The 18,693-nt window shown below is 42.6% G+C and overlaps 1 protein-coding gene across 2 annotated transcripts in view; it reads right to left on the bottom strand.

Annotated features, from left to right (window-relative positions):
- Nucleotides 1-18,693, bottom strand: part of crtc3 (CREB regulated transcription coactivator 3) — a 46,119-nt gene that overhangs the window by 19,603 nt on the left and 7,823 nt on the right. The window contains exons 3-5 of one of the 2 annotated variants that reach the window (XM_026149730.1): nt 15,490-15,618; nt 9,715-9,776; nt 87-149 (exon numbers count right to left, since the gene is read on the bottom strand). In XM_026149730.1, coding sequence (XP_026005515.1) covers nt 87-149; nt 9,715-9,776; nt 15,490-15,618 — 254 coding nt within the window. The remainder of the gene's footprint in view (nt 1-86; nt 150-9,714; nt 9,777-15,489; nt 15,619-18,693) is intronic. The other variant, XM_026149813.1, reaches the window with a different exon arrangement.

Below are 18,693 nucleotides of genomic sequence, written 5' to 3'. Positions count from 1 at the left end.
TTTGCCACTGTAAGCGAGGGATAAGGCAGGCCGAGTGAAAGAGGGGAAAAAGACTGAGAAAGAGAGGGATGGGGTCAAGGGGTCACCTGTTGAGTTGTGATATTAATCTAAACCCCGGCCGTTTTTCCTCAGTCCATGGCTGCTGTTCCCTTCGAAGACAGACAGAGGAAAAGCATGACAGACACATTTAATGGGTAAAAGCAGAGACCCCTGGCTCCAGCCTTAAAGTTCTGCAAGAGGAGAAAATATCCCTGTAAAAAATGTGACATATTTGCATTGGCATACACATGGAAAGAAGAAAGACCTCGGAAAACACTCAAGACCCAGCACAAAAGTCCTTTATTTCGGAGGAAAATGGAAAGAGGGGATAAATTCAAAACAGGCTGAAGACTGATGGGAAGGAAAAATGAAGACAAAGACAAGAAGCAAGCTAGGTTTATAAACCTCTCACACGTGCAACCAGCACTCTGAGGAAACGACGAGAAACAGAGTCGTCAAAGCCTGAAACGATGGAGTGGGAACGCTGACTGAGTGGATTTTGTCCTAAAGCGCTCATCAAAAAGGGTCCTGACTTCTACGTAAAAGGAAGTAGTAACAGTTTGTTTTTCTCCAACTGGCACAGCTACTCTTCTAAAAATACTAAACTGTGATGGAAAGAACTAAAAACTAAAAATAAATAAATAATAAACTAGACCACCCTCTCTCCAGTCATGCTGGCTGGGATGTTTGTGGAATGCTTTCTTAGCGTTATATAGTGGTGCAACGGATCACGGTTGATCCGTAATCCGAACCGATCCCACTCCACGGTTCGGCATGCACGTGATCCGAAGATTCGAAAAAGAAGAAAGAAAAAAAATGTGTATGGTGGTCAGTCTGTCAAGCGGTAGAGTGGAGGAGCAGAGGAGTTTGCGGTATTTAAGCAGCCCTTTGCTGCCCAGTCCGACCGGGCTAAAGCTATTACAGAAGCTATTGGGGTGTTTAGCTGCAGACGGGAGGCCGTATTCTGTTGTGCAAAACAAGGGGTTTAAACTGTGATGAACGTGCTTGAGCCATGCTATGATATCCTGTTGTGCGTCCACTTCAGTGACAAGATCGCTCCAAGCATGTGTGAGCAGGAAAAGTTTAAAGTTATGGCTGAACTGTCACAGACATCTTCTGCTGCCCTAACTACAAATGGGTGGACCTCCAGGGCAACGGAAAGCTACGTGACCTTTATTATATCGTTGTTATATCACAGCGGAGTGGTAGATACAAAGCCCTGCCCTATAGATTACATAAGATTAGATGAAACTTTATTTATCCCTCGGGTGGGTTCCTCCAGGAAATTCTGCAACAGAAGTTGCAGAATGTGAGCAGAAATATACCATATTTACACATATATAAATACAGAGAATACAAAGGGGATAAATAGTATAAACAGGAATAAGAATAAGAATACAAGGGATCGGCACATTTCAAGTATTGTGAGTCTATTACACCGTTGGATATTAACAAAAACTATTGCACAGTGAAAAGGCACTACAGCTTACTTGTTCCCCCCTCCTCTGTCCCCGTTTCCCCTCCCAGTTTGATGGCGTGTGGGACAAAGGAGTTTTTAAGTCTGCTGGTTCTTGACTTTGGGAGAAGCAACCTGTCACTGAACAGACTCCTCTGGTTGTTTATGACCGTGTGCAGAGGATGCCCAGCATGGTCCATAATGTACATATTGCACCTTAATTTATTTTTATATAAGTGCGTGGAATGAGTCTTGAATTTAATGTTTTTTAATAGGCAAAAAATACTTAAATGAGTAAATGGCGAGTCAAATTTTTGTCTTTTTTTTTTTCTCATTTTTGCTGATCCGAAAATTGATCTGATCCGTGAGATATTTGATCTGTTGCACCACTAGCGTTATATATTAACAACATGCTCCTGTTTTTCAGCTGCCATCAAAGAAATAGTTGGAAAACCAAAAATCAAAGCAACCAGAAACACAATGACGTCAGGCACTTTGTTAACAAGCTGTTTAGCCACATCTTCACTTTCAGTACAGGGAGACAGAATTTAACTGCCCGACGTGTGAGCCTGGGTTCGAACCTGCTGGGCAGTGAATCTCTGAGTGGACTTTGTCTGTGTGAAGGCTAACGTTTCCTCTCACTGTCCAAGTTAGGCTTAAGATATAGCTGAGAGCCCGCTGTGACTTTTTTCTCTGAGGAATTCGACCTCTGCTACTGTGGCTACATAACAATCAGTTCTCAGAACTGACATAATGTGGGCTGGTTCTCAAAGGGCACCAGTGCAGACCTGTGACAACACTGACTGGGTTCCCTACGTGACGTCTCAAGCCGACTGTCTTGGTGTTTTAAAAGTGGATATTAAAAAAAATCCAGGGTGGATCTGACTGGAAACCAGTGGAGCACACTGCAAAGCTAGCATTGCTCCAAAGCTAGCAAGCTGCCCATCCTCTTTCCAACTTTAATGTGGGCAATAACTTCAAAGTGAACATTACAATATGTTCAGTGAGACTTTTTGGTGGCAATACTATGTCAATGCAGGGACATCAAATATCGATTTTATTAAATACATGAAAATACTTTGGGAGCACTACAAACAAGAGCAGGGCTCTCAAAATTTCAAAATCCCTGGTAGCCCTTCGGGCAGGGACTCTTCAGTTTTTGGTAGCCCAAAAGCCCGAATAAAAAAAAGAGAGCAATTTTTTGATTAATGTTTTGTTTCCGTTACAATATTATACTTTAATGTATAATATTGTAACGGAAACAAAACATTAATCAAAAAATTGTTGAAACACAAATTACAACATTGTATAAAAATTACAATCATCAACTCAAATACTTGGTTCTAATTGAACAGAAATTTCTATGAACTTGTAAGAACTGTGTAGGACATGAATCAGTCTGTGTCAGATCCTGAATTTGAAATTTCCACTGAAGTCACGGGTAAGAGACAAGTGGAACCAAGATCTAGGCCATTTGTTTTTTGAAGTTTGCAAAGACTGCTAAATTTTGCCACTATTTGCAACATAGTATGCTGTTCTAAACAGATTTTTCAGGTTTATTTTTAGTATGTTATTTGCAATTGGTGTTTGTTCTGGGAAAGATATTGCAGACTGAGCAATAATGCATTACTTGCATTTCTCATGGGTTCTAATGGGGGCCTTTCTTAAAATGACTGGTCCCAGTAACAAAGGCGCTTGTCGACTCAGAAATCGAATAAAACCAACAACACACCCGGTAGAACATTATGTTATTTACACGGGTGCACATAAGTGGTCTGCATGTGCGCATTCGCTGTCAAAATAAAAGACGCGCACCAGATAAGAAGTTGCAACGCGCGTTTGCGTCCATATAAAAAGCACTGTTGTTGTCCACTAGAGTGGGATTTTCACGGCACATTCTGCACCACATCTCTGTGCGTTCATCATTTGTTTGAAGCCAGCTCACCTCCTGCAACCACTTTTCCGAGAATACGCGCTTCTTTTGTGGTTCGGACTCCTTCTGACATTTGTTTGGAGGTGGAGGAAAACCAAAGTAATTGCTTAAAGGAGCTTCTTCGACATCTTTAAGAGTTCTAAACAAATGTCTGTCCTCCTCCAGAAAATCCTATGTACGCAAACACGCGTTGCAACTTCTTATCTTGTGCGCGTTTTTTATTTTGACAGCGAATGCGCACCTGCGGACCACTTATGTGCAGCCCTGGTTATTTAGCTCGTCATATTGCAGCCACAGAAATTCTTTTGTCCATGAAACCATAAAGATGCATTTTCTTTTTCCCTTATAGTCTGATTTGTCATAACTTCTCCGTTTTGTGGTAAGCTTTTCTTTGGCTGTCACTTCTTCACCCTGACCTTTCTTATTTGGCTCAGCAGAACTAAAATATATATCCTCCTGCTTTTACACACGCACTCACATAACGCTCAGCGATTCTCTGCGCGATCAACCTCTCACATGTTTAAGCTGCGGGAGATTTCACTTGTCATGTTTGCATAGTAAGCTAACGATTGATAAGACGATGTCAGAGGAATTGGTGCGCAAATTATCGTCACTCACCAATCAGTGCTGTCGCTCTCTATACACAGTTCGCACGATTGCAAAGTGAAAGCAAAAAACAAGCGCAAATTCAAACGCGACTTCAATATGTCACATATTGACAGTGGCTCACCGATGCCAATGACATAATTACCCAGCTACATTTCTGAAAGAATGCAAAAGCATTGACATATATTTTTCCTTCCTATGATAGCCCGACAGGCAAGGCAGATTTTGGTAGATTTTGGTAGCCCGACTGGAAAAATCACTAGCCCCAGGACGTCGGGCTAGCGATTTTGCAAGCCCTGAAGAGGCTCATCACGCCTGACACGAGGCAAACAGTTGCAGTCTGACTGACTACGCTCACTCAGAGCTTGTTGATGCAAATAACTTCTCATTTATAAACGCACACAGATTGCCAGCATGTTGCCATCAGGCTGAGTGAGTTTCAACAGGCTTCGGTTGAGCAGGAAGGTAACTGAGCACAAATTTAACAGTAAAATGAGAATTTCCGTCTGTGTAGACAGCAACACACGTGTGATTGTCAATCATGTATCACACATAGATTGCATGTAATTGCCGACTTGACCCCATCTAATAGACTTATAGCAGACTGACTCCATAATTTTGTGGTTACTACAATTCTTGGTATATTGCAAAACATTAAAAATCGCAATAATATCACATTGTGAGTGAAGTATTGTGACAATATCGTATCATAGGATGTCTCTACAATGATGTAGGCTGGAATCATGTTTTCTCAAATCAGCACAAATGTTCACGCAACACTTACTCATGTTAGCAACGCTGACAGTTTAAGACAAACCTCTGACCTCCAACAGTCTGTGACAGAAGCGTCTCAGGAAACCAACACCCAGAGTGCCGTGCTGGAAACACGATTAGTGTTACTATTAAGCTTTGTGAGTATAAAGGTCTGCAAACCTCCAGACTTACCTGACAACTTACTGCATTCATGCAACTGTAAAAACAACAAACAAAAAGCTACAACACTACGTGTGCGACATTACCTGGCTGTTACTGCAGGGAGTACAACCTGTAGCTATATTTAGATATGACGTAGGCAAAGGAATGCAGATGAGCTGTGGCATCCCACCCATCCCACAACAAATATTTAACTTGCACAAATACGTGTGATTGTTAAAAAGGGCAGACCGGTCTAAATTCATCCAAGACGGGTTATGTTAATGCCATGTTGTACATGTGAATGCCAACCGGCGTTTGTGTTAAACAGCAGCAGCATGACGCAGTTTTCAGGTGAGACAGCAGTTGTTTAGTTGAAACAAATACACAAAAAACCCACAGCTCATTCAATAAATGCATAGAAAAAGCAGCAGCCACCGAGGGCACAATCCCTTAGCAATCGTCACAAAACATCTCCGACAGAGACTGCGGTGGAATTTAAGTCCTCTTCTCTGCACTGCAGCCTCCTGGGAGCCTGGGCTGAGATTTCATCCCGAGAGAGGCTGGTACAGGAACAGCAGGCCAAAGATGGGTGCATGGAAGAGAAGCAGAGCGTGGGACTGCATTGATGCTCTGACCCTGAAGCAGATGGTCTCCAAAGGGACCCAGAGCTGTACTCAGGTTTTATGCCTGAAGCATCTGTAGGAACTAACCCCCTTTAAGAGCAGTCTTCCCACACACAAAAAAAACAACGCACCTTTTTAACACTGGACTGTTCAGAAAGGTGTCGGTGTGTAGGAAGGACAGATGGTGGATATCAAAAACCCTGGCTCAACTCACTACAGATGGACGCATTAGGATACAACTCTTTTTCCCCTCAGAGAAAAAGAAAATCCAGAGAGATGATAAAATATTCCTTTGGCCAGACTGCTGGTCACTGGGCGGTTAAAGGCTATGTGAACAGCTCTGTTCCCCTGCATTTCTCTCATGCCTGGCAATCCCTCAGCTTATGTAACAGAGTCTGTAAACCTCAACATCAGTCATCTGTTTACAAGAGGACAGATGTGCTAATGAATGCAAATATATATTTTTCAATCATCTTCATGAAAAGCAGCTTTTATTAAAACACCATCTTATTTCTAACAGCGGCTGGTAAAGTGTGTACTCTGTGCTGTGTACACACTTTATCCAGACCTGCCACAGTTCATCTGGAGATTTTCTCTTCAAGTACTCTAAGATCGGGCTCTGCGGAGGCCGACAGCGCCGCACACACAATTCCCGGGAAATCAAGTTTCCCTAATTTGGATCCATTCTTTGCAACTAAGCTCCGAAACACCTTAAGGATTATTTTAGCGCCCTAAATGTTAGCTGTCAGAAAGCTACTGTAGCTAGCTCTGACACTTTCAAACATTAACGTATTCACAGCTTTATAGCTGTTAGTTTTATACCACCACAAAAACACAGTGGCCCAAACTGACATGTGGATATTTGACTTAACAGTGATCTTTTCCCCTGTAATAGCACCTTACCTCTTATTGTTGCTTTGCTTTTTGGTTTGAACGTTTATAGAAGCTGGGTTACAATCGAACACAGGTCTCTCCACAGCGTATACCAACTCAAGGTTGTATGTAGATACATTACATGTAGACCGTGTTCTACCATCACATGCTCAGGACTGAATCATGTTGCTCTTCTTGGCCCTCACCATTGCTCTTTATTACTCTGCCAACATGTTTGGGCTTGTTGTCAAACTTTTACTCAGTGCAGCACATGACATCAAACCAAAAACTCAGCAAAATATGATGAGATTTCTCCTGGTTGCTGTGTGTCCTTTCTGAGCGGCTGATTTTAAGCAGTGAAACCGAACACACTGCTGAGCTAATGCAACGAAACGGTTAAAGTGTTTTGTGGCTCTTCTCCACAACTGACTAACAGTAATGTAGTGCAGATGTAGCTGGCGCTGTAAACACTTACCACCCCACTCTCCCCTGAGACAGTCTAGCTGGAGGATCTGCTTCTGACTGTAACAACACAAGGGCCTGAGACTATTTCCATGAATGCTTATTAACCTTAGCCACAGATGGGGTCTTTGGATGAGACTGAGTGGGTTTAAATATGGAAAACAAATGAACATTAGCCTCTTGCAAAGGATTGCAACACACAAAATTTCTTCAATGGGACTTCCTGGCCAACCAGTTGAAGAAGAGCTTCCCAAATGTGACACAAGTTCAGGCCAAACACACTTCCTGTTTCCCCTCCAATCATGTGTTATGTCTTTATCCAAGCTACATATCCGTCAGCAGGCTGAGAGGAAAAGCATAACAGTGACAGTGCAGAGGGGAGCTTGTGTTGTGTTCACTTATTTGGTCCACACAGACAGCTTACAGAACGAGGACACTTGCCAAACGCAGGTGGTCCAAGGACCGTGACCTGATTTGTAAAATAGCTATGGCTGCATTATCATCAAGAGATGACTGCTGTCGCTTCTCGAGGCGTCTCAAACGCAGACACGTGCAAATGACAACAAGTGACTATGAAAACGTGGTTGTGTGCAGAGTCAAAAAAGAGAAGTACTTCTCCATTGTTTAAGTACAAATATGCATACCGGTATGTTTAAGAAAAACGAAAACTAAGAGGGGACGGGCTAATATGGGTCCTTATTTATGGCTCCCAAGCACTTTACTCTGATCTAACATCATATATTGATCAAAGAGAAGAGCAGCAGAAACAGCTTTACTTCATCGATTTCAGTCTTAAATCATATGAAACATTGAGAGCAACTTATTCTGATTGCAAAGATCTGATTACGTTACAGTTTTTCATTTTCAGCAGTGGCACTGGCATGAGACCACAGCGTGCCCCTGATCCTCAAAGGGATTTGAAATTGGATCTTTGTAGCTTAAATCTTAAATGCTCTTGTATTAAAGAACCTTGAACCTTGATTAACCTCATTCATGGACGGTTATAAGCATCTTCCGAGTGTTATTATGATGCCAGATTCAATATTCTGAACCTTTTGTTTTCAAATTGGGATAATAAACTGATGGATTAAGTCAACGTTTAAACTTCTTATCAGCTTTTCAAAACCCACAATCTGGAAACTGTGATAAGTAAAATTCAGGAAGGCTACTTAGCATTTTGTTGTTGTTTGTCTTGGCTCAGCCAGATATACAAATCTCAGAATGATGAACTACATCATTAGAACTAAAAAGCAAATGAAAACACATGTAAAGCCCTCGGATGTCAGGTGAACATGCGAACATTAAGCAGGGGGACAGGGATGCTCTCTGAGCTTTCAAGCTCTACTGAGACAAACTGGGCAGCAGAGTTTGCCTAATGTGCTTCCACTTATGGTACGCCTTATAACCAGCATTATGGTACTCGTAGTTCCTCTGCCTGTGACAGTAAAGTAGGCCAAAATCCACTGCTGAGGGGGAAGCTTATCCCTGTTACACACTGTGACAGCAATCTGCTGCAGGTTGGAGCAGGAGGCTCGATTTGGCCTGCAGAGACTTGATGGAGCTGCAGAGGGGCACGAAGAGGGAACAGGAAAAGAAAACGAAAGGAAAAATGACCACAAGCATAACAAAGGGTTTTTTGGCAGTTTACATAAGAGTATTTGGATTTTAGATTGAGTACTTTGCACCTATAAACAGAGAAACTATGAAAAAAATCCTCTAGCACAACTGAGTCACAACCCATTGAAGACTCATTCAATCGATTGACGAGTTCACATTATCGTTCATAGACTTGTGTGCGCCTTCATGCCAGAAGGTCCAGTGACTGAATCACGTCAAAATGATCGTCACGTTTGCTCATACTCTAAATTCACAAGCTCAACCATTCACCACGAACAGGTCTGAGACAAAAGCAGCGGTGCCGAAATTATATGCACGAATCTGCTTTTAGTTCTTTGTGCCACATGGCTCAGTAAGAAACACGCCCACTCCGAGTGCGCTGACGTCTGGCTGCTCCGCGAGGACGTTTGTCAGCCAACCTGTTTTGTGCTATCAACAATGACGCAAGGGCGTGGGCCTTATTCAGTTCTTCGGCGCAAGCTGTTATAGTACACTGCAACGCAGAGCCAATGTCTGCGTCGCTGCTGTGGAAGAAAACGAGGCAGGCTGATCGGCAGCTGGCCAAGACGGCATACAAAACACAAAGTGTGGAAACACAGCAAGACTGAAAGAGTGAGAAGGGAGGAGCTTGGCTCAGCTCTTCTATTACAGGCCCATAATTCACTCCCTTGTAAACACAGAGAAAAAGCTGTCTACCAGCACACTGACTGCTCTACGCAGCCACGATCAGAGCTCAGGCGTCCAGCAGATGCCGAGACAGAGTTTCAGCTAAGTTGGTGATTCTGCACCACGGGGCAGCGACAACACAAATCCCTTAGCAGTAGGATGACTGCTGCTGGGCATGACCTTTAAAACAAAAGGCTATCTGTCAGACACCTTCAGTGAGACGCAGGCTTCTCAGGGCCAACGCAGCATTTTCACACTTGAAACATTTGTGCAGAAACAGTCGAGGCCAACAACTCCACCCAACAGCCTGCTCCAGCACCTCACTCAGCCATTACTCACTGATCTGTGTTCAATCGAGATAGCTGGGGTCTGGACTTTAAAAGAAAATAACAGCTAGCACACAGACAGACTTGATATGGGAAATACACTGGCAGGAGCAAATGGTTCCTGTTGTAAAATGATCCAGTTAGAGGAAGAAGAAAAGACGATAAGCATTCTGTCAGGAGCTCGGAGGCTCTACTCACCTTCTCCAGTTGTTGTCCGGAGGTGGCGACAGGTACACTGCTCCATACGGAGAGCTCTCTATGTAGGCTTTGGTCAAGGAAACGAGTGACACATCAACACCATAACACAACAGTCAGAATTAAACCTCATTATAAAAGATATGCAGATGTGTTCTGTCTATAAGAAGCAGGTCAAAGCCCTGCTGAAGTGATGTACAGCAGAGAAAAGGTGTGAACAACAGAACCGACCGTCCCAAAACACTCAGTGAAACAACATTTAAGAAAGACATGTTTGCCTTTATACACACGCTGTGGTGCACAGTAGAGAGGGCACGCCATCCTGGATGCTCTAACATGCTGTCCAACAACCTGACTGCTGAACAACATGAAACAATGGCAGCATTATTTGATTTACTCCTGAATGCTGATGCAGAGTTCCTGGCTTTGTCTGCGAGAGGGCAGGGTGGCGCTTCCTCTTGCCAACAGTTACTCTTTCAGCGAGTTGAGGTCTTTTGTTTTGGAAATACGGGGTAGCTGCTTAATTCAAGCAAAGCCACGCGAGACTGACGGCTGTTCCAGGAGAATCTGTATCACGTGGATTATTATTGACATGGGGCAGATTTACAATCTAGATACTTGGTGTCATTCATCAGTTCTCACACAAAACATCGGACAGGCCCAGATACAGAGCAGAGAGGCCATGATCCAGTCAAACTGGATTAACACCTTTCAACAGCTACAATGGAGGAGTCCAGCCCGGAGCGCACAAAGAGGAAAAATGAATGAACAACCTTCTTCTATATGAGCAGTGAGCCTGAAATGGGAAAATCATTCAAAATCAGCCCACCCTGCATTTCTCTGGCCTATTGGAGCCACCATCACATTTTAAAGATTTGCCACTGTTAAAAACAGAAGAACAATCCACTACAAGTGTCTCGGCTTCAGGTGTCGTTTGATACAGACACACTTCATTACATGTTTTTGTGATTTTAACTAATGGTCCAGTCTCAGCGTGAGTCTGCATTCATTAAGCTGTCATTTACAGTCACGCTAGTTTCTCCTTTCACTGCTCCAAGTCTCAGTGTGAGTGCACCTCCTCAAACATATGCATGCAATGTGAACAGTAGAGCTGACATGAAAGGTGGAGTGTATATATGTGCGTATCGATGAAGGTGAGAAAGCTGCTTAACGTAACAAACAGAAAAAGAGAGTGTGCAGCACAGGTCGTCCTCGGATCTTTCCAGCAGTATCAACACACACGACCTGACTGTGCCTAAGACAAAAGCAACTGGAATACCTTCAACCTGAGCTACACTGCTGATGACTGAATCAAACAGATCAGGCTCATAGTTTGTCCCATTGTCACGATGACAGCATCTCCAACTTTCATAGTCAGGATCAGACTGACATCAAATTTGTCATTTTTATTTTGAAGGTGATGTGCTGCCCCCTGTAATCACCACGTAACAAGTAAAGAGTAAGTAGAAGGTCGACTTTCCAGCTCAAGTTCAACCAATCATCAGTAGCCTAGCTGACAGAAAGATTACTGTTCAATCCTAATAGGGCAACGATGACATGTCTCCTCCCCCCAGCTTTTTATCTGCACAGTGGCAGATTTGGCTCTCAGCAGTTCTAACCAGTGTTGTTGACTAAAGTTTCATTTCCGCTACTGCGATGTACATTTTTACTATTGAAATAATCAGATATTAAACAGGAAGGCTATGACACCATGTGACCATGAAGCACAGGTGCTTAGATGGCCTCCTGTCCCACAGGGCCCATTCTGAGCAACAAACACCTCATTATTGACCTTTGCAGACACCAATGCACAGAACTGACACCACCGCTTTTGTTTTGATACTACGAGATCAAACATCAACACGGGGGCCCCACCCAGGTTACATGTTACATTACAGTATACAACTTTCATTAAAATTAGAAAACAAACAAAGCTATCCATCCTAATCTCTCATCCTGTTCTACTGCTCGCTGATGTGAACCACAATCACAGCTCTTTAACTGTTAAGCAGAACAAAGGTCTGCAAACTGGGCTCAACTTTATTGTTTTATGTCAAACAAAAGTGATCAAAAGGAAGTGCAGCTTATGCTCCTATCTGGAAATGTACAGCTGCAAAACTTAACTGAAATAGAGAGTATATGTAATGTGTATATTTTGAAGGCAGTGTTCATACAGCAGTTAATGAAGCTGTCGTAAGCTTTGGAAGAGGTGTGGTGTGTTTCAGTCTTTAGCAACACGGGTTGGGGAGCGCATCTGTAACCGGAAGGTTGCCGGTTCGATCCCCGGGCTCTCTGTCCTGGTTGTTGTGTCCTTGGGCAAGACACTTTACCCTGCCGCCTACTGGTGCGGAGTTATATTTACTTAGGCCCACAGGAACCAGTCTACCTGCAGGTTGTGGTTAGAGGGCCCAGCTCGCTCCAGAGCAGCAGGAAGATAACTGTGGAGCTTCTAGAAAAAGCCACTAAATGATGTCAAGCACCACCACAACAGCAACTTGGTCAGCCAATAGAGAAGCACAGGGTGTGAAGGACTGCAGCTAGCTGGTTAGCAGTGACTAAAAGGTTCAAAGAAGAATGAGGGCATCTACTAGCAAATCGATTACGGATAGCATTGTTTGCTCAGATACAAAGAAATCACCAAATATGTTGAGCTGCTGTTGATATAAATGGGTCCAAGTCAAAACGATGCCTGGGAAACAGTGGACACATCTACGTGTCCATCCATACAATGTCTTCACCAGTCTGTCACAGGGCCAAGTTAGAACTTAACAAACAAAGTAAATGGACTGGTCCTTATATCGCACTTTTCTACACTGGGCTCATTTAGCTTTTCACACCCATCTGTACGAGCACGTTTTTCTAGGTTGTTGTTTTTTTTCTACGCAGGTGCTTTTCTATCCAGCATTCACACTCCAGTGGACACATCACAGAGCAACTCTAGGTTGGTATCTTGCCCAAGGATATTTGGCATGCAGCCACCCCACAAGTTACCACTTGTTTCATTATAGTGTAACAGATGCACAACAACTTTGGTATTGATTCAAACCAGAGTATTGATTTTATTTTGGCAATCTTACTAAAGTCAGTTAGTATAGATCAGAGATGGGACCAAGTCATTGTTTTGCAAGTCTCAAGTAAGTCTCAAGTCTTTATCCTCAAGTCTCAAGTCAAGTCTCAAGTAATGTCAGGCAAGTCAGAGTCGAGTCTCAAGTCACTGGTGTAAAAGTCCGAGTCAAGTCACAAGTCTGAAACTTTGAATTTCAAGTCCTTTCGAGTCTTTAAAAAAAAAAAAAAAAAAAAAAAAAAAAAGGCATGTTGCAGTTATATGCTAAATGTAAATATTAGACCATGTAATTTTAAAATCTGTGTTTTTCTCAACACATGACAAAATAGTGAACTTAGAAAATATACACAAATTGTGAAATTGCAGCTCAATTAAACCTAGCTCCAAGAATAATTTTCACTGACAGTTCTGAGATAAGCTGCATGTTATTCTTGGATGCGGTTGTAGGACCAGCTTTAAAATCGCATGACAAAAATATCATACACATTTAAAAAAAAAACTGCATCACCAACGTAGCCTGGACAACATTTGCTAGTTAGATGAAGTCAGCTATCTCATCTTAGCATATTTATATGCATATTTATAATCATACGGTTGTTGGAGTGAGTGCATACACTCATGAAGTTTAGTAACTTCAGGTCACTGCAACAAGCCCAGGTACAGTTTACCGACGGATGGGTGCAGGACCTTGAAATGCACCGTGTAGAACGAAAGACCATCGTACGTATCATAAGTTTACCAGTCTCACAAATTGTCGTCATAAATACACATTCGTTAACCGTTTATTAATAGGACCTTTGAGCTCAACGGTAATTAATTAGTAGTGGAAATAATTTCTGGTACCCATCACAGAAATGTAGCAGTGACAATAATACTGTATGCTGTAATCGTACTGGGCAATTAGTGATACAAAAAACCTGTTTTATCCTGTGAATAAAAGTATATGTTTTTGTCAATGTACCATAATAACAGAAGCGAAACGCAATATTGTGTCAGGACAATTCACTATTTATGCACAATAAATAAAGGAGCATAGCGCGACAATTTCTGTTCAGCGCCAGACTTGCTTGTAACCTATATCACCAATTATGTTAAGAAAAATGACGCATTAACTACAACAGCAGACTGACCTTTGTGTAAATGCTTGGAGCAGACTAACCTGTGAGCTGGAGGGTTCTGGGACGTTATATTTGATCTTTGAATGGCTGCTATCCAGTCCATCCGTCACCTCTTTGTTACTTCGGAAACATGGCTCGAACAATTTCTCTTCAACGACGTAATCCGATAACAACCGATCTCTTTACCCGTCGGCTTCCCGTGGCTGTCATGCGACCGGCTATTGCAGTTAATAATACAACAGCTTCTTGACATTTTTGTGTTTCTTTTTATCGCTGTATAACTGATTTTAATTGAAAGCCTGCGTGCGCTAGTACCGCTTGCCACGAGTTCCCAGAATCCTTTGCGGTTCTACCCGTGAATGACGTCACATTTTCAATCTCTATATAATATGCATGTTAAATTTTATATTTGGGGTAAAATATCAAGTCTTTTCAAATAAACCGTTTCAAGTCCAATTCAAGTCCCAAGTCATTGGTGTAAAAGTCCAAGTCAAGTCACAAGTCTTAGAACATTTTTTCAAGTCAAGTCTAAAGTCATAAAATTAATGACTCGAGTCTGACTCGAGTCCAAGTCATGTGACTCGAGTCCACACCTCTGGTATAGATATATAAACTTTTATATATAAAGAGCTTCTCTTCAACATCTGTGCAGAGGCAGGGAAAGAAGAAACAAGTAGGGCTGCTAGAAGTGTGAACAAATGCTTAATTTAAATATAAAAAACTGGGTGTGAATGAATCCACATCAAGAAACTCATGTTTCAGTCATCGGTTAGAAGCAGCTACTGTTTTTGTGCGATTGCATGTTGGATAATGATAACAGCACACAACAGGCTCAGTCTAAAAAGGAATCGGGCCGTCTCTCCTGCACTGCAAATTCATTTTTAGAACAGCCTGTCCAAGTTACTTCTCTCATCTCTTATAATGGTTGCTCATCATTCATGAGTTAAATTATTATACGTGAACTGCCTACGCAGCTGTTATGCATCCTGACAAACACCGCGCATGTAATTGCTGACTGCTAAAAACAATCACAATAATTAACTGTGCATCGTAAAATCGTACAAATCCTGAATTATTTCACTGCCGACCGTGAAATCTACAAGGAAGTATAAAACGAAATGATTTCTCTTCTCTTGCTCATTTCAGCTGTGATGAGACTCCATGATGAGATGAAGGTCGCAGCTACGAGTCAAACAATCACCGCTCTGCTCCTGCATCTTCACCATGAAAGTCTCACTTACTGCGACACGTGCATGCAAAACACACACATATGTACCCACACCTTCAGTGTGCTCTCAGACGATGCTGAGAATCTCCTGCTGCCAGTGTCTATTAGGAAAAAGCAAGCACATTGTCTCTGCGTCACACTTGAAATTAGCATAATGACTAATTCTGCTCCTGAGGCTAGAGAACATCTGCCTACACCAGTAAGTGTCGTCACATTAAAGCTCACTATGAACACAAACCATTAACAAACAAAACAAAAACCACCTGGAAGCCACAGCACCCACTTTCTCATCGTCGATTAACCTTTCATGATGATGACAACATCCGTATTGCACAGAAACTATCGTTCGTTCAGGCTTTAAAGGATATCTGCCGGCCGTGCTTGTCGAGGGGTCGGCGATGGGGAGAGTTGATACGGTTGCGGTCCCTGTGGACCCTCTCGACCAGCCCGTGGTGGCGAGTCCCTCTCACAGAGTCCAAACCTGAAGGGAAGCCACCCTGTAAAGGACAGAGCAAAGGAACTGTTCACATCACACACATCAAAAAGCTGTTTCCTGAAATGTAGTTAGAGCTGCTGACACTTGGTGAAAGGTGCTGCAGAACTGAAATGAGCCGTTTAGTAATCATGTTAATTAAGGTTGTACACCTAAACAGAACAGACTTAATGTGATCACTAACACCTTTTACACCTCACTGTGCTCCATATTTTCACTCTTGTACACTATTAGAGCAGTTATGCCACAGTCACTGGCCCTCAGTAGTAGCTCCTCCCCTTTCCCCTCTGGTTAAGATGACTTTCTTCTGATTGGAAGCCCCTCCCAAACCAGCGGTTTAAACAGCAGGTCGATGGGGTTTGTGGGCCTTAGATGACCAACGCAGAGATATCCCTTCTCTATGACATCTCATGCTGCTGTGCATAAAAAACAACTACCTGACAGCGAGCATATGGAGCAGTCTGCAGCCAGATTATCTGAAACTTTAGCCATGTGTGTAATTTAAAAGTCAACATTGAAAAATGTGACAGATACACACAATAGGTCCCCTTTAAAAGTCTACAAACACTGTCAGAGACCAATATGTACCCATGCATTTTCATCACATAAAGTGCCACAGTGAAATACATGTAATGTCACATGTTTAACAGTTTAGAGCTGTTTATTCCCTGGCTGAAACCCAGACATGTTACTCAACTATGTTAACATAAAGATCGAACCATCTGTTTTCATACAAGTCATCTTTAAAGTGTCTGGTAGTTATGTCTATATATGCAGCTCTGACCACAGGTATGTGGTCATAGAATTAAAACACTAAGACTAAACATCTTACAGACATTAACAGTGAGCGGCAGGTAACAGAGCACAAAATAACGCTGAAACCGATTAAAAACCCTGAAAACCATACATTTCACACCTGAGCCTCAACTCTCGCGGCCCGGTACCAAACGACTCACGGACCGATACCGGTCCGAGGCCCGGGGGTTGGGGACCACTGACATAGAGCACCTAGAGAACCACAACCACTATCCTCAGTGATTTGTGAGAGCAATGGGTCAGATATAGAGCATAAAGCAAACCGCCTCAGTGCAAATTAGCAGTCATTGCTCGATGAAGTCAACAAGACCACATTATTTACCCAAAGCAGAGATGAGATCCTGAAATAGCTGAACTCAACACCTTCCATCCCATGCCTGCACTAGAAAGAGAGCACCTAGAGAGTCTATAAAATTACATCAGAGTCCGTGATGAAGGGCAGTCCTGGCAAAGTCAAACCCGCCGAGAACAAGTCTGACTTGTAGCTAACAATATGAACCAAGCTCCCACTGTACAGGGACATGATAGGAATACCACATACCCCAACTTCCCAAAACATCCCGAAATGCAACTGGATCCCATCTCCAAGTTTACTAGTTGTGTTTTGTGTGTACATATGGAGATAAGTTGGGAAAACTCCCACAAATCCTTGAATATCCTTGAGAAAGAGCTGAACGAAAACCAAATCGTTCTTCCAGAATCCAAGCTTCAACTAACGGATAGACTCCCCTCTCCAGCACCCTGACATAGACCTTACTGCACTCAGGATCTCCTTGGAATATTGTTGAGATTCTGACTGAGGGTGGGATTTAAAGACCTCACTACCCGAGGCCTCAGCCAGATGCTCCCAACGGACCTTTGCTATATGCTCGCTGTACTAAGCCTGTGTGACATCCTCTCCACGCTACCGATAGTAGTGTTGCATTATTGCATTGGTTAGGTTTTGTATGCTTGCAGTATTCAGGTCTTATGAAAGGAATTTTGGAGTTTAAGAGGTCGCACTTTAGTGGAGAAATAAATCAGTTCAGTATACAGATTATCACCCCAGTCAGCTGAGATCAAGCAGAGGACGTTTCCACCTCTCGTTAGGGCTGGGCCATATTATACCGTTCACAGTAATACCGGTACAATGTTAGGCAACGATAAGAAAATGAAATATCGCAACATAATATGGGTGAAACGCGCATGCGCAGTGCCTTTGTTTTCATACGCACATGGCCGAAAAAGCATGGTGGCAACAGAGAATGAGAAGGGAAAAAGCGGATCGTTGAGTGAAACAGATGAACTAGAATTAGTTTGTAAAAATGCTGCCACTTCAGTGATGCGGAACTGGTTTGGTGTTTGTCCATCAGATACACAACAAAGCACTTTTTTTGTAGAACATGCAAGCGGGCTGTCGTTATTGCCGTATTTGTTGGACTAAGGTGCTTGTAATTCTGGGAGCAATCTGGGTCCTAAACTCCGCCCATTCCAGGTCCCAAAGTCATCTTTAATAAAACGATCAGCGTTGCTGCTTTACCAGGTGTAACTATGAAGTTTAACATCCAGGCATCCATGAAAACAGAATTTATTACATTTAACGGAGTTAGAAGCTAGCAGGAAGTTAGCGGAAGTTAGCTCGCTAGTTTCGCTAGTTACCTAAGCATGATATAGCATGTTCTGGCAGGGAGATTTCTGAAAAAATTCAAACGTACAGCTCTGCTATCACTTCCAACATAAATGAAGACAGAAAACTAAACAGCAGTGACGTTTGTAGGGTTACTGAAGTTGGGCTAGCTGGTATATAATGATGTGCTACGTGATCGCTAGCGACACAGCTATGTTAGCATAATATAAACAGTGAAGCTGGAGGATGAACGCTAACTTTTTTCCACTCGATAAAAGTTAACGTGAAGGTTCCTGATGGTTAGAGACAAATGCAATCTCATGGCAGGATGCTGTAAACGGACCAAACTTCAGTCAGGAGAACAACTGAGATAATCCATCCACAATACAAGGTTAGTCATTAATATACTGCAACAACATGGGAATAGAGCAGCTGTGAGAGAATACAGCATTAAGGAATCAATAGTACAGAAGTGGAGGAAGCAAGAAGTGTGAGTTGAATAAAGTTTGATTTATCTGACTGCTTTGTTTCGCTTAATGTGCCTAATAATCCCGTGCACCTTATGGTCCGAAAAATACATATTTGACTTTTTTATGCAGTTTAATGTAGCAAAGCACCTCTTTTTAACTTCAGTGGATATTATACATGGTTATGCTC

Source organism: Astatotilapia calliptera, chromosome 1 (assembly GCF_900246225.1).
Source record: "Astatotilapia calliptera chromosome 1, fAstCal1.2, whole genome shotgun sequence".
Taxonomy (NCBI): domain Eukaryota; kingdom Metazoa; phylum Chordata; class Actinopteri; order Cichliformes; family Cichlidae; genus Astatotilapia; species Astatotilapia calliptera.
Note: the sequence above shows the minus strand (reverse complement) of the source record. Positions and strands in the feature narration are given on the sequence as shown.